Source organism: Ogataea haglerorum, assembly GCF_019207285.1.
Source record: "Ogataea haglerorum isolate 81-453-3 chromosome Unknown 81-453-3_NODE_1_length_915391_cov_96.871712, whole genome shotgun sequence".
Lineage (NCBI taxonomy): Eukaryota > Fungi > Ascomycota > Pichiomycetes > Pichiales > Pichiaceae > Ogataea > Ogataea haglerorum.
The window spans coordinates 248,013-262,394 of record NW_025065151.1 but is presented as its reverse complement, the minus strand read 5'-3'; the positions used below and the strand labels follow the sequence as shown (position 1 = coordinate 262,394).

The 14,382-nt window shown below is 46.7% G+C and overlaps 12 protein-coding genes across 12 annotated transcripts; 9 read left to right on the top strand and 3 right to left on the bottom strand.

The window, feature by feature from the left end:
• Nucleotides 1–619: 619 nt before the first annotated feature.
• On the top strand, nt 620–2,497 carry KL911_000148 (uncharacterized protein; the record flags this gene model as incomplete). Its single annotated transcript, XM_043196442.1, has 1 exon — nt 620–2,497. One exon carries the CDS (start codon nt 620–622, stop codon nt 2,495–2,497), a length of 1,878 nt encoding a protein of 625 aa, XP_043056841.1.
• A 172-nt stretch (nt 2,498–2,669) lies between these two features.
• On the top strand, nt 2,670–4,010 carry KL911_000147 (uncharacterized protein; the record flags this gene model as incomplete). Its single annotated transcript, XM_043196431.1, has 1 exon — nt 2,670–4,010. The coding sequence occupies one exon, from the start codon at nt 2,670–2,672 to the stop codon at nt 4,008–4,010; it is 1,341 nt and encodes a 446-aa protein (XP_043056840.1).
• A 164-nt stretch (nt 4,011–4,174) lies between these two features.
• KL911_000146 (uncharacterized protein) lies at nt 4,175–5,470 on the top strand (the record flags this gene model as incomplete). The annotated part of the gene is made up of 1 exon (XM_043196420.1): nt 4,175–5,470. The coding sequence occupies one exon, from the start codon at nt 4,175–4,177 to the stop codon at nt 5,468–5,470; it is 1,296 nt and encodes a 431-aa protein (XP_043056839.1).
• Nucleotides 5,471–5,578: 108 nt separating this feature from the next.
• Nucleotides 5,579–5,896, top strand: KL911_000145 (uncharacterized protein; the record flags this gene model as incomplete). Its single annotated transcript, XM_043196409.1, has 1 exon — nt 5,579–5,896. One exon carries the CDS (start codon nt 5,579–5,581, stop codon nt 5,894–5,896), a length of 318 nt encoding a protein of 105 aa, XP_043056838.1.
• A 115-nt stretch (nt 5,897–6,011) lies between these two features.
• On the top strand, nt 6,012–7,133 carry KL911_000144 (uncharacterized protein; the record flags this gene model as incomplete). The annotated part of the gene is made up of 1 exon (XM_043196398.1): nt 6,012–7,133. One exon carries the CDS (start codon nt 6,012–6,014, stop codon nt 7,131–7,133), a length of 1,122 nt encoding a protein of 373 aa, XP_043056837.1.
• Nucleotides 7,134–7,231: 98 nt separating this feature from the next.
• Nucleotides 7,232–7,708, top strand: KL911_000143 (uncharacterized protein; the record flags this gene model as incomplete). Its single annotated transcript, XM_043196387.1, has 1 exon — nt 7,232–7,708. The coding sequence occupies one exon, from the start codon at nt 7,232–7,234 to the stop codon at nt 7,706–7,708; it is 477 nt and encodes a 158-aa protein (XP_043056836.1).
• A 42-nt stretch (nt 7,709–7,750) lies between these two features.
• KL911_000142 (uncharacterized protein) lies at nt 7,751–8,443 on the bottom strand (the record flags this gene model as incomplete). Its single annotated transcript, XM_043196376.1, has 1 exon — nt 7,751–8,443. The coding sequence occupies one exon, from the start codon at nt 8,441–8,443 to the stop codon at nt 7,751–7,753; it is 693 nt and encodes a 230-aa protein (XP_043056835.1).
• Nucleotides 8,444–8,545: 102 nt separating this feature from the next.
• KL911_000141 (uncharacterized protein) lies at nt 8,546–10,459 on the bottom strand (the record flags this gene model as incomplete). The annotated part of the gene is made up of 1 exon (XM_043196365.1): nt 8,546–10,459. One exon carries the CDS (start codon nt 10,457–10,459, stop codon nt 8,546–8,548), a length of 1,914 nt encoding a protein of 637 aa, XP_043056834.1.
• Nucleotides 10,460–10,538: 79 nt separating this feature from the next.
• Nucleotides 10,539–10,985, bottom strand: KL911_000140 (uncharacterized protein; the record flags this gene model as incomplete). Its single annotated transcript, XM_043196354.1, has 1 exon — nt 10,539–10,985. The coding sequence occupies one exon, from the start codon at nt 10,983–10,985 to the stop codon at nt 10,539–10,541; it is 447 nt and encodes a 148-aa protein (XP_043056833.1).
• Nucleotides 10,986–11,044: 59 nt separating this feature from the next.
• KL911_000139 (uncharacterized protein) lies at nt 11,045–11,866 on the top strand (the record flags this gene model as incomplete). Its single annotated transcript, XM_043196342.1, has 1 exon — nt 11,045–11,866. The coding sequence occupies one exon, from the start codon at nt 11,045–11,047 to the stop codon at nt 11,864–11,866; it is 822 nt and encodes a 273-aa protein (XP_043056832.1).
• Nucleotides 11,867–12,429: 563 nt separating this feature from the next.
• KL911_000138 (uncharacterized protein) lies at nt 12,430–13,023 on the top strand (the record flags this gene model as incomplete). The annotated part of the gene is made up of 1 exon (XM_043196331.1): nt 12,430–13,023. The coding sequence occupies one exon, from the start codon at nt 12,430–12,432 to the stop codon at nt 13,021–13,023; it is 594 nt and encodes a 197-aa protein (XP_043056831.1).
• Nucleotides 13,024–13,532: 509 nt separating this feature from the next.
• KL911_000137 (uncharacterized protein) lies at nt 13,533–14,374 on the top strand (the record flags this gene model as incomplete). The annotated part of the gene is made up of 2 exons (XM_043196320.1): nt 13,533–14,290; nt 14,350–14,374. 2 exons carry the CDS (start codon nt 13,533–13,535, stop codon nt 14,372–14,374), a joined length of 783 nt encoding a protein of 260 aa, XP_043056830.1.
• Nucleotides 14,375–14,382: the final 8 nt, after the last annotated feature.

Below are 14,382 nucleotides of genomic sequence, written 5' to 3'. Positions count from 1 at the left end.
GGATTTAGACGGCGCACACTTGTCTCTTTTTTGAACATCTTTTTGCTGCATCACTGAACAGACGAGTTCTGATTATTTGTGTGTGTGATCCACCGCCGCAAAAGCGCGATGTGTGGCAGATTCTTCCTAAAGTACTAAAGGCTGCATCTTTTTGTTTGATACTGCCGAACTGTGCATAGATAACTAGCTATGTGTACGTTGGAGATACATACTGCCAAGCATTAAGTCTCTTGGATCTGGAGAGAGTGGCAGAGCGTAAAGTGGCACTTTGAAGACCGATCGTGATGTAATTCGATAAACTCACTACTTTACTCCTCTGTCAACTGCTCTGTGTGGTAGCTGCAAAATCATCCAAAGGACCTTTGGTAACTATGATAGACTAGAGGAAACAAAATGAAGGTCGCTCCAAGGGTTGCTCTATGTGCAATAACCGGAAATATCAGTTGTCTCCCCTTATTCTGGCTTCCCGAAGTTAGTTTAGACGTTGCAAAGGTGATGCTGGTCACGTGAGTGATATGACAATCTATTACCTAATATTTTGAACAAAAACTTATCAAATATTAAAAACAACAGCCAACATAATATCTGCGCAATTTACTGATATAGTCTTCTCCCAGAGATGAACAACGGCGGCACTCAATACGAATGGGCCAAAACCATTCCGTGCAGAAACATAAAAATACACGGCTTCTGCAAATGGGAGAAAAAAGGCTGTTCGTTCAACCACGACGATCCCTCCAAGAAAAACGTAAGCGAGGTCAAATCTTCTCCGCAGACCGCCAAACCAGTATCAGAGCCAATGTCAGCATCCACCACACTATCATCAGAAAGCCTGTCGGGAAGCAAGGCGGGTCTCACGCCCTCCAAGCCAAGCGTCACTGGATCCTCGCCTTTGGCAGTGCAATCTGATACTGCCGATTCCGGGGCACGCAAGAAGTTTAACATCCATACTCCTTCGTTCACGCCGACGGGGTCGCTAGTGAACAAGTTCGCTGACCTGTCCTCGAAGCTCGATGACATACCCAGCTTTTCTCCATCGGGCAATGTCGCCGCTCCGTCTTCGGCTGGTGTTCCATTCGACCCACAGTCTGCCCCAATTTTCACACCGGGGATGCCAATCGGTGATCCTGCCCGCTCTTCCGCGGAGCAAGAACCATTTTACCAGCAAACAAACCCATTCCCGATCAACTACCATCTGTATGCTGGCCAGCCGCCTCCCCACGTTCAGCATCATCTCAAGCCCCACGAAAGAACCGTCGCCGACCTCTTTATTCCAAACGACCTGAGAGAGGAGATACAAAAAAAGAACGAGGAGTCGCTCAGAACCATTTCCGCTGCGCAGTCTGGCCTTCCGATCCACATTAATCAGTACCACAGTCTGTGTCCCATAGACCAGAACTTTGAGACCAGCGCGAAATCTTTTGGATACACGTCTTCAGTTTATAAAGTCATGTCGAATCTAGACGGCAAATTGTACACTATGAGACGATTGGAGAACGTACCTATTTCCTCGGAGTCGTGTTTCCGTTCTGTGAACAAATGGCGATCTCTGAACTGCGCCAACGTGGTTAAGTTGTACGAAGTGATGACTACGCGGGAATTTGGCGACAACTCTTTGGTGCTCATATACGACTACTATCCGATGTCACGAAATCTGTTGGAAGCTCATTTTTTCAAAATAGGAGACAAGGATCCCGAGCTGATAACAGAGCCGTTATTATGGAACTACTTGGTGCAACTCACAAACGCAGTGAGCGAAGTCCATAAAGCAGGTTTGGCTGTGAGGGTTTTCGATCCGACAAAAATCATAGTGACCAACAAGGCCCGCATAAGGCTGTCTGCCTGTGGGGTGTACGATATATTGGAGGCAGCATCGAAAGAAGGTTCAACGGAAAGCCTCGAACAGCTTCAAGCACGCGATATGCAGGGAATGGGTATTCTGATCTACGATTTGGCAAAGTCCCTTGTTTTCGCGAAAGTGCAAAACCTCAGTGTGGAGGAAGGTATTCCCAAATTAACGGTTTCTGACAAACTAAAGTTTGTTCTCAAGAAACTCATTGAAAATGAACTCTCCGTTCAGCAGCTCCAACAGCTGATTGCTCCAGAAATACTTTCGGTTATGAACGGTGTGCAAGATTCTGCAGATTACATGGAGGCATGTTTATCGCGTGAAGTTGAAAATGCTCGTCTCGTTCGTCTTTTCGCAAAATTAGATTTTATCTGTGACCGTCCGGAGTTTGTCAAAGACGGGTCGTGGTCTGAAACTGGCGAGCGCTACCCAATCAAGCTATTCCGCGACTACGTGTTCCATCAGGTTGACGAGAACGGGAAGCCTGTACTAGATCTGACGCATGTGATCAATTGCCTGAATAAACTCGATGCTGGCAGCAAAGAGACTATTCTGCTCGTGTCGCCAGATGAAATGAGCTGTCTTATTGTGAGTTATGAGACCCTGAAGGAACTGGTGGAAAAAAGTTTTTGTCAACTACGCTCCTAAAGCTAATTTTAACCGCCAAATTTTCTTCTCTCTCATGTCCACTCACTATCATCTATCACAGCTTCAGTGTAAACTACTGGAGCTGAGAGTGCATTTCCACCATTGGTGGAATAGCGGGGGAAGAAGAGACCCTGAGAAGCATCCGAATATCCTGACCAGGCGACTGAAAAACATGCCGTTGATATCTCTTCGAAATGCCGAGCTTGCCGCGTATTTGATCTCATTAGGTATTGACAAAGATACTGGTTTACATCTTGGGGTCCCCATCAGCGAGTTCGCCAAACGACACGAACGATTGAGGCAAACCGTCCAGCTTTTGGGACTAGGTCAGAGCGAGCCGCATCAGCATCATTGCGAAACCCACGAAGAATCTAACTCGTGGTATTTGGATAAGACGTATCATCTTCGTGTCGTGGAACAGCTTGATCCTCCGCCAGAAAATGAGATATATGAGACAGCGGGGGCCGAAACTGACGAAGGAGACCAAGAACCAGTTGATGGGCCTGCTACTGAAAAGCCTCATAACGCAGAGAACGCGCGAGTTGGCGAAGCGCAGCAAATACGGCAGCAGGAAGAATGCATGGTGACACAGCAGCCCCTAGCTCCACAAGGACTTGACCATGCCAAAAGAGATCGATCGTTCGCTAGATTTTTACCATTCAAAGCCAAGCGAAAGAAGTTTATTAAGACTCCGCCGCTTGAACAAGAAAATGAAGTGCCACTGCCACCACAAGCAACAAAGTCTTCTAGAAAGGTCTCAATATCATTACCGACGGAATACTTGCAGTATGATGAGCCTGGCTCTGGATCATTATTCGGAGAATCGCTTCTGCGCGACATTGAGAAGCCCAGCATTGGCAGGCGGGCATTCTCGGACATAACCAACGCTTCAACGACAGTTTTCCGGCCCCTGAAAGCTATTTTAAAGCGGGAGCTTATAGAGAACCCGAAGCCCTCATCCAGGTCGCTGCGGCCGACGTCAGAAGTGACTCTCAACTCCGCGCCGGGAAAAAAAACCACGCTTCCTGGGTCACATCTTTTTTCCACGATCATCAACGATATATCGCTTAACGCTGCACTTCAAGCCAATGGCCTCGCACCAAGGCGTAGAATTCCGCGCGAGGTAAAACCGGATTTCACAAATTTGAACGATTACTCGTCAATAATGAACAACGAGAATACGGCTCAGAATTTAAACAGACAAGATCGGACGATGTCTTTGGACTCCTGTTTGAATCAGACCATCATAATAGAAGCAAAGCCGGAACTGATTGAGGAGTCGTCTCCCCTAGCTTTGGTTCTGGAAAGTTCTGAAAACTACCCCTATTCGACTTTGGGGTATGGGATGGATATCATTACCAACTACCAGTATGCAGACGATACGCTTCCGAGACAGGACGAAAATCATCTCCGCCAAAAAATGATACTGGATAAGGTGGACGTGGTGAAACTGAACGATGCCTCTATTTTCTTACCGCACCTGGAACATTTGAGTGATACCGAGACTAAGTAATGCTCAATATAAAAAGTTAGAAATTAAAATGAAATCAGGCTGTGGCTCTGCGGCTGACGCACAAGCTTGTTTCAAAATACAGGCAGCTTATTGTTAATGTTTCAGAGACAGAGTTGCAAATAGGAAGACAGATTCAGGCAGAAACTTGTCTTCTGATATTTGCCATGGGTTGCAATGCCAGCTCCTCCATCAACGAGAGCGATCCAGAGTATCTGGAGAAGCTCCAAAACTCCAAAGTCGAGCAGATGCTGATGCAGAGCCAGCAGACAGAGAAGAATCAAGTCAAGCTTCTATTGCTTGGAACAGGTGAGAGCGGCAAGAGTACCGTTCTCAAGCAAATGAAATTGCTGCACAAAGGTGGCTTTACAAGCCAAGAACGTATGCTCTACTCAAACGTGATCTGGGCCGACACTGTGGGGTCTATGCAGACACTTATTATCCAAGCTAGAAAATTGGGTATTCCTTTGAAGTGCGACGTTCCGGGCAGCGAGCTCCATCAGTCCAAAAAAAAGGTACTAGCGTACAAGGCTCTGGACAGCATTGACGCTTCGAAGGCTGGTGGAGTCTCGTTTTTGAAGAACTACGTGCTGAAGTACAGCGAAAACGGGGCGGCCAAGCGCAAGATGATGAGCACTGGAAAGGCCAATGCCGGATGGGAAGGGTCAATTGAGATAGAAGGAAATGAGGAGGAATCCGAGGAGATGATACCAGGACTCTATGAGCTGTCGGGGAGAAACGACGTTGGTTTCTCCAAAGCGGAAATTGCTGAGGCAATCCAGAAGCTGTGGCAGAACGACGACGGAATTCAGACGTGTTTCCAGAAGAACCACCTGTTCCAGCTCGAAGGGTCTGCAGCTTACTATTTCGAACACGCCCACTTGTATGCGCAAGACGAATATCTGTGCACGGATGAGGACATTTTGAAAGGGAGAATCAAAACGACAGGAATTACCGAGACGAACTTCCTATTGAACGATACCAAGTTCAAGATTCTGGACGCGGGCGGCCAGCGATCCGAACGGAAAAAATGGATCCACTGTTTCCAGGATATCACGTGCGCTCTTTTCGTTCTTGCCGTTAGCGAATACGACCAGATGCTATTTGAGGACGAGCGGGTGAACAGGATGCACGAGGCCATCATGCTCTTCGAGAGTCTGTGCAACAGTAAGTGGTTTGCCAATACTCCGTTCATCCTTTTCCTGAACAAGGTCGACTTGCTCGAGGACAAGCTGCGGCGCTCCCCTCTCCGCAAATACTTCCCGGATTATAAGGGGAAAACCAACGATTTGGAGGATACCTTACAGTATTTCGAGAAGCTCTTCTTGAGTCTGAACCGGGCAAACAAGCCGATTTATGTCCATCGCACTTGTGCCACAGACACGGAGTCGATGAAGTTTGTGCTGACTGCAATCACTGACATGATTATTCAGCAGAATTTAAAGAAGAGCGGATTGATGTAAAAAATACTAGGAACGGAAAAATTGGGTAAAATGTTCACTAATATTCTGATCGCATTATTTGCCATCTATTCTTTCAAGTTGCTGTTTCGCAGATTTTTTTCTACTCCAATGTCTAAAGAAGCTATCGACAAAGCTCAGAAGCTCATCGCTTCCCACAAGGTCTTCGTGGCCTCTAAGACCTACTGTCCATACTGTTCAGCTGCCAAGAGGACCTTGAGCTCAATCGTCAAAAACGACCTGTATGTCCTCGAACTCAACACCATTGATGACGGCGATGAACTCCAGGATGCTTTGCAGGAGATTACCGGACAAAGAACCGTGCCAAACATCTTCATTGGCGGAGAGCACATTGGAGGTAACTCCGACCTGCAATCTCTGGGCGAGTCCAAGTTGAAGGAGAAGTTGAAAAAGGTTGGTGCTATCTAAGGTGCCGTAGACTTCCTCGTCATTCACAGTAATTAGCTAGCTATATAATAAATTCCTGCTTTATTTTGTGTAATTGTGGTGCCTCACATTAGTTTCATTTTTTCTTATCTTACACATGGGTTTCCTGGACTCACATTCGTACACTGCCGTCACCACTCTGGCAAACAGAACCATCGAGATGTCCCCAATCGACACGGACGATGCGTACATGGAAATGGAACTTCCTGCACTGCTGGAAGCCATCCGTTTGCAGCGCAATTCCGTGGAGCCTGGTCCTGTAGAGGTGGCCAGGGCAATTCGCAAAAAACTGAAATACGGCTCGTTCGAGGAACAGTTCAATGCTCTGAAGCTTCTGGAGCTGCTGGTCGCCAATGGTGGCCCAGAACTGAACCAACTATACAATGACTCCAAGCTGCTTGACCGCCTAAAGTACACCATTGTGACCCGTCCAGAAGTGTCAGGGGTCGATCCACGTATTCGCAAACGTGCCACACAGCTGGCTGTTGGGTGGCGAAACGAGCACGCCCGGACAGGGAACGCAGGAGGTCTGTTTTCACTTGCCTCCTCCGCATCAGTGGCGCGAGCTGTGAGACCTAAGCGGAAGGTGCCAGATTTCATGAACGACGAGGCTGATGAGACTCCATTCGAGGAGGTGTACGAGACGCCCGACGACGACTCGGACGATAGTTCGCAAGGCAGACGTCACGGTTCGTCCAGAAGTGCCTCGCGGTTAGTGTCTTCAATGACAAACAGGGACCTTGATAACAAGTACAGGATTCCCCGGATTAACTACGAGAAAGAGACTCCGAAGATATACCAGACAATTGCCGAGGCGAACGTTTTGTCGACCACGTTGACAAACACCCTCAAAACCCTGGAACCCGATGAACTTTCTATCCACTCCGCCAAGGCCAACAGGGATTTCGACAACTGCAGAGCCATCAGAAGAAAGATCTTGAGATATCTGCAGCTAGTCAACAAAGAAGAGCTCCTAGGAGCTTTACTCAAGTGTAACGATGATTTGGTGAGGTCTCTACAGCTTTACGAAGAGATGGCAGAGCCGCGAGATGGAGGAGAGACCGACTCGCTTGCCGATTACGAGACGATCAACAGCGAGAGAAGAGCGTCAAGCGTTGCACCTGCCACAGGCACTTCTCAGACATACCGGTCTGAGATTAATGAGTTTGACCCTTTCAGTGACCATAACGAAGTTGCTGTGCCAGCGGAATGGAAATAAATTTAAGATCAGAAACACTGGCTGTCTGTCTTCAGATATTCGAAATCCTAGCACTGTAATTAGCTAGGCTTTTTTTTTTTGTGCCAATTTTTTTAGTCATGGTGCTTCGCATCAACCCGCAATTTTCTCGCCCGCTCTCGTTCAAGCTACCAAGACTTCCGCGTTTGAAACTTGAGGACTTCAAACTGAAACAGCAGCCACCGGGGAACATTGTTGGAACCGTTAACGATGCGTACGTGCCACCTGCTCCCAATGAATATCACGGCTCATACCATTGGGCATACGAAAGAATAGTGACACTCGGAATGGCTCCGCTGATGTTAGCACCTTTTGTTGGCGGCGTGGAGTATCCCCTTGTCGATGCAGGTATGGGGATGTTGCTTCTTTGGCATTGCAAAGCCGGTTTCGAAAGCTGTATCATTGACTACATTCCTCTGAGAGTCTACGGTATATGGCATAAGGTTGCGATGGGACTGCTAAGTGCAGGTACTTGGCTGGCACTCTACGGACTGTATGTGGTGGAGACGGAACAGAATGGACTGTGTAGCATTATTTATAGCCTTTGGCGGGCCTGAAGATTCATTAATAAATATCAAACCAAGTGGAGCTATTATTCTCTAATTAGTCCACTCCAGCGATCTTTCTCTTTCTGTGTGTCTATCTGGGTAATCATGATAATCATAGTCCCTTCTGTATGGAGCGTATCTATAGTCGTAGTCTCGGTAGCCTCTGAACCCGCCTCTTCCTCTGCCCCTGTAGGCTCCCCTACCTCTATATCTGGTTGATGATTTGTATCCAAAAGTCTTATTTGGGTAATTGAGCATCTTATGAGTGGCAACGAGGAATTCCTGGCCTTCTTGCCGTTTAGAAGGCTGTCTCACGTATGAGACCTTCCAAACAGCATCTTTAGGTCCTTTATTTTCCTGGTCGATCCAGTGCTCTGTAGCCTTGACAGGAATAAAATCAATGTACAGTGGGTGTCTAGAAACTCCGTCTTCTTGATTTGTATCTTCTTTTGGGAACTTGGTTCCGTTTAGGTTCTTCTGAATCGCAACTGCGCCTGCAACGTCCGATACTATGACGATGCAATGGCTTCTGCGGTTATTGAGCCATGCGCGCTCTATTGTCGAGTTAGTCTTCGCTGCTTGTTCATTCAATAAATCCTGGAATTCCTGGTTGTCAAAAGGCTGTCTAAGGTTAGCGATTATCAGGGCTCGAGTCTCATTGAATTCTGGTGTCTCGCGGATCTCATAGATAACATCATCCTTAATCGAGCGATCGTAATCCTTGTCTTCTTGAGGTTCACTCATGATCTCTGAGGGAAAAAACGAGTGAAAAGTGGAAGAAAAAAATGTATTTCTAGGCAGTGCAGAGGCGAAAAATGTACACCCTCGGTTTCTATATACAATCAATCACAGCTTCAGGTAAGATCTCACGGAAATGGCTTGTTTGTGCAAAGAGGTCTTCTTCTCAAGAAGTTTGGAGTTTCCTCTGTAAACGTTCAAGATTTCTTCGGCAAGACGCACGGGGAAGTCGTTTGAAGCACGGCTATCACTGGCCTCCAAAATCCATTTGAACCCAGTACGCATCCGCTGTCGAGGAGTCAAGGGAGCAGGAATTGAGTAGTTCTTGGCAAATCCGGTTTTCACAACGCGCGTCACCACCAAAGGAGCCACAGTGTCTATGACCTGCTTCAAAATGTCCACGGGGTTTTCCCTAGTTTCAAGATACACCAGATACAGGGCCTGATTGATGTATCTTCTTGCACGCTGTCTTTTACCTCCGTGCATTATCATGTGAGCACAGAAACGGAGAGTGTCATCTTCAGCGTCGTACCTCCTCGAACGGTTTATTTTTTGAACCTCAGCGAGCTGTTGGGGAGTCGGTTCACGGTCAAGAAGGCTTGGGGCCTCAAGGTGCACTTTTGAAGAGATTGGCTCATACTCTCCGCTCTTCAGCTCCTGCTCTAGTTCATGCATCGTTTGGATAAAAAGGTCGTAATATTTATTGATCTGAGCCACCTCAGGACTCAGGTTGGACTGGTCTTCTTTGGCAAGGCTCTTGATCTCTTTAGTTAGCGGATTCAACACCACCTCCTTGTGGTATTTAATCCTTGCTTTGTTGACCTTGGCCTGCACCTTCTGATATAGTTCGCTCTTGGTGTCTTCCAAGAAGTCCTTCAAGGGGCCCTCAGTGGTCAATAGATCGTGCACTTCAGCAACAACTCTTTCGTCATTCTCGTTGTCGCGAGCTTTTTGCAGGAAAACACTCAGAGATTCGTCAATGGAATCAAAAATCTCTAGATCCTCATCTTTCTCAGCAATACGCGCATATGCGACCAGACTTTCCGCACTCAGCGGCTCAAACTTTGCACTTTCGTCCTCTAGGACACTTTTGACCGTCTTGAATTCAGGGCTCTCCAGATCGTTCAGAACTTTCCAAATCCCGGAACTCTCGTCAGCAAGTAGTCTGTTCAGTTGTATGCGACGCAATTTTCGCTCCTCTCCTTCTGCGAGACTCCTAACCTCTCCATAAAGTGTTCCAAATCTAGGATCAACTTCACGTAAGACCTCGTAGAGATCGCTTTGCTCAAAGGTAGGATATTTATCTAGCAGCTCGAAGATTTCGTTGATCGAGATAGGCTCGGTATCCACTTTTTGTTTGAAGTTCACAAACTCGTCATATCTTTTTTTGATCAGCTCTTGCAATTCTCGTCTCTTGCTCTCCGACCAGAGTCCCTGCCTTAACCTGGATTCCAGCTGCGTTTTCTGCTCTGCAGAGACACCACGCGCGAGAAGAGTGCGGAGCTCTTGTGCTAAGGAAGCATCAGTTTTCACCATAAATTGATACACGGGGGAGCTCTCCAGATCATCGGACTCGAACTTCAGAATTTTTAACATATCACCAACCAGGTCCACTTTGAAAGGCAAGCTCATTTCTCTTTCAAAGGCTGCAATGTTATCATTGATAGCCTGCTGGGTTCTACGGGCCTGACTCACTTGTGCATCCACTCTCTCGTTTAATTGTTTACGCAGCTCCTCAATGTCGACTTCGTTCTGTTGCGCAAGATATTTCAATTTCAGTTCAATCAGACGTTCCTGCTCGGCGCGGACCTTCTGCATGTGCTGGTAGAATTTCGAGTTTCGGAATGTTTTCTCAGTGTAGAAGCTATCCTTGAGTAAAAATCCGTCATCATCACACCCAATTTCTTCGACGGTCTTTCCAAATTCCTCTTCAACTTCCGGGGGCAAGCCATTGTACCAGCGTACCTGTCTTTTGGGCAGACTCCTAGTCCGCACTATCAATCTCAGTGTTCTTGTTAACATGCCTGACCAGAAAGACTACTAGTAAATCGAAAAATTTTTCGACATATATTTAATCGTACATCTTTACACCACCACGTATCTATGAACAGGCGTCCTTTACATTGGTTTTAGACCTGATACTTTCGACCTCCTGTTCGAGATCAGGGAATTCGGACTTGATTTTAGCGCTCAAGATGTCTCGAAATTGTTCGAAGGCGATCGACTTTCCGAACAGATATTGGTTGATCTTTCGCACCACATCGACAAACTCTCGCGTGTATATGTCGGGATTACGTCCGTCCTCAATGTAATTCACAATCTCTAGCGGGATAGAGATGTCCTGCAGATCTTTTTTCGACGAAATCGACTGCAACTGAGTTATGAGCTTGTTGATGTTATTCGAAAGCCCAATTTTGGCCTCCTCTGTGCCCTGGAAATCGTGCACTTGAACACCGAGATGTATCAGTGTTTCAATTATTGAAGAGAGCTCGGCTTCTACCGCGGCCAGTGGCGATTCTATGTTCGGGTTCGAAAGTTCAGTAGTCATTTGTTAAATCAAATTGATGTCTAGGAAAATCTGTCGATCGACGCGTCGCATCACATGACATGACAAAAGAGTATTATAAATCAAAAACTGGATCGACTGGAAAATTAAGCTCGACAGCACTATTGCTAATGACCGAAGACATCGTTATCACTGATTTCCAGTTGCAGCATCTGAATAAGATGCTTGCAAAGTTAACACCACAGGAAATATTGCAGTGGTCTCTTGTCTCATTCCCCAACCTGTTCCAAACCACAGCCTTTGGTTTGACAGGGCTTTGCATCCTCGACATGTTGGACAAATTGGACTTGGACCCTATCGACTTGGTCTTCATCGATACCCTGTACCACTTTCCTCAGACCCACGATCTCATAGCTAAGGTAAGAGCTAAGTACCCAAAATTCAAGCTCCATATTTATAAACCCAAGGACTGCGATACCGCTGAGGAGTTCCAGCAGAAATATGGCGACGAGCTTTGGTCGAAGGACGAACTCAAGTACGATTTTCTTGCGAAAGTGGAACCGCTTCAGAGAGCACATAAAGAATTGAAGATCAAGGCCGTGTTCACTGGTAGAAGAAGATCGCAAGGAGGGGCGCGCTCGCAACTTCCTATTATCGAAATCGATACTAATCTTAATGTGATCAAAATCAGTCCTCTTGCCAGCTGGGATTTTGGGATGGTTGAAAGCTACATTAAGGAACACAATGTGCCGTACAACGAGTTACTCGACCTTGGGTACAAGTCAATCGGAGATTGGCACTCGACAGAGCCAGTTGCTGATGGAGAGGACGAGCGTGCTGGCAGATGGAAGGGGAAGGCCAAGACAGAATGCGGGATCCACCAGACCTCGAAGTACCAGCAGTTTCTAAACGAGGTTAAATAGGTGCTACCAACATCCTTGCACGGAGTTGCACGGGGTTGGAGTTTTTGGCACACGCCCTCCTATGTAAAAAAAAAAAGATCTCGCGCAAACCATTTTCAGACTTTGTTTGCTTTCATTGTGAGTAAGAAGAGGTGAGTAGCATTGAGCGGGAGTTCCGCAAGCGCACAATGGGGCGAAGAACATGAGAACACAAGAGTTTTGCTCAATGGTGGCTGGATTCGATATCGCGAAAACCGAGTTTCCCAAAGGGGCTGATTTCACTAGATCCGTTTTTTTCCATATGTTGTTGAAGAACCAACAGCTAAAGGATCAAGCCGCACCCAGCTGCAGACTAGATCAGGCAGTTTATCCATTAAATGGACAGGTCGAAAGAGTGTTTTAGTCGAGAATGTATAACGTGCACCACCCATTTCAAAAAAGCCCAATGCCGTCTTATAAAATGACAGCGTCACATGGAAAGTACGAAATACAAACAAAAATCAAAAGCCACCAAAAAGAGTGTTTCCCTTTTGTGTTCATAATACACCTGCCCGCAAGAAGATTCTTATACTAACGCGCACAAGATGGCCGGATTAGCAGAGATCAGGAAAAAGTTGGTGATTGTCGGTGACGGTGCCTGCGGTAAAACATGTTTGTTGATTGTTTTTTCTAAAGGTGCTTTCCCAGAAGTTTACGTCCCAACAGTGTTTGAAAACTACGTTGCGGATGTCGAGGTTGACGGCAGAAGAGTTGAGCTAGCTCTTTGGGATACCGCCGGTCAAGAAGACTACGATCGTCTCAGACCACTTTCCTACCCAGATTCGAACGTCATTCTGATATGTTTCTCAGTGGATTCTCCAGACACTTTGGACAACGTCCAGGAGAAGTGGATTAGTGAGGTCCTGCATTTCTGCCAAGATGTTCCAATGATTCTTGTCGGATGCAAAATCGATTTGAGAAATGATCCAAGAACGATCGAGAGATTGGCACAGCTGAACCAGGCGCCTGTGTCTACAAGTGAGGGACAAGCCGTTGCTGAGAAGATCAAGGCCTTGACATACCTTGAGTGCTCCGCCAAGCTGAACCAAGGAGTGAGAGAAGTTTTCGAAACCGCCACCAGAGCCGCTCTGGAGACTAAGGAGAAGAGAGAAAGAAAGAAGAAGTGCGTCATTTTGTGATTTCGCTCCATGACCTTTGTGGGATCTCCCGCAGCTACCTGGTTCTCTGCTTTATATGTTTTGATCCATATTTTTTATAAGTTAATAAGGTCTATGAGCACAGCCAAATTAGATCTAATAAAAAAATATTATTCTATACAATAAAGGCCATGGTAAAATCAGTTCCAGTCCCCTTGGTGGACCTCAATTTTGGCACTGATCCCCTTTTCAGTTTCAATGCACACCCAAGCGAGAGCACTCTTGTTGTTGGATCGGGAACCGGACAGGTCAAGTTGCTTAAATATGACATTGAAAAATTGGAAAATCATTTACTTCATTCCACCGATAACGAGTGCGCACAGATCGATGTCAGAGCCAAGGACCTGCACGGCTCTGACTGCGTCACCATTGGATGGCGCACAAAACGTCACCAGGGTAGTTGCCGATCCATTACTTTCGATGCAACGGGGGAGCATGTGTATTCCGCTGGTCTCGACAGGCAAATAAAAAAAGCCAAAGCAGAAACAGGCATGGTGGTGGCAAAATCAGACATCCTTGCTTCCAACATCACCAAGATCTTGACTGTTCCTAACAAAAGCTTTTTGATTGTCGGAACAGAGAACGGTGACGTTCTCTGTCTTGACTCCAACACTCTGCAGCAAACATACCAGATAAAAAAAGTCCACGAGGATGCAGTCAATTCTATAAACCATTACGTGCCCAAATCCGATTATCAGTTTGTCACCACTGGTTCCACGACTCTGTCGCATTTTGACATCAGAAAAGAGCAACCTCTGCACCAAAGTGAGGACCAAGAAGACGAGCTCTTATGTTCGACCTGGTTAGATCCTACTAACCCCAATACCATGCTCTGCGGAATGGGAGAAGGCGTGGTCACCGTGTGGAGGCCTGAAATGAACGATTTTGCGGATCAAATCTCCAGGGTCCGCATCAGCAAGGAGCCTGTGGAGTCTCTGATTTCTGCGTTGGATAGCGAGGGTGAGCATATTTGGGCAGGTTGTTTTGACGGAACCGTGTCGAGAGTCAACATCAGATCGGGAAGGGTGGTTGAAAGAAGAGTGCACAGCGAGACGGACGAGGTCTCATTCTTGGACTTGGATCATGAATACAGATTGATAAGTGCTGGGATGGATCGGTTGACTATATGGAAGGAAACTGGGGATGTCGAGTCTAGCGGCGACGATGAGGATGAGAAAGACGTTGATGAATCTGAAGATTCCAGTGCAGAGGAGGAGGAGGAATGGACCGGTTTTGGTGATGATGAAGGGTCTGGCAACGAACCTGACGATTCGTCTGCGTCGCTTGAAGAAGAAATCGACTCTAAAGCCAAATCGGCTTCGGAAGACTCTGATTCTGACA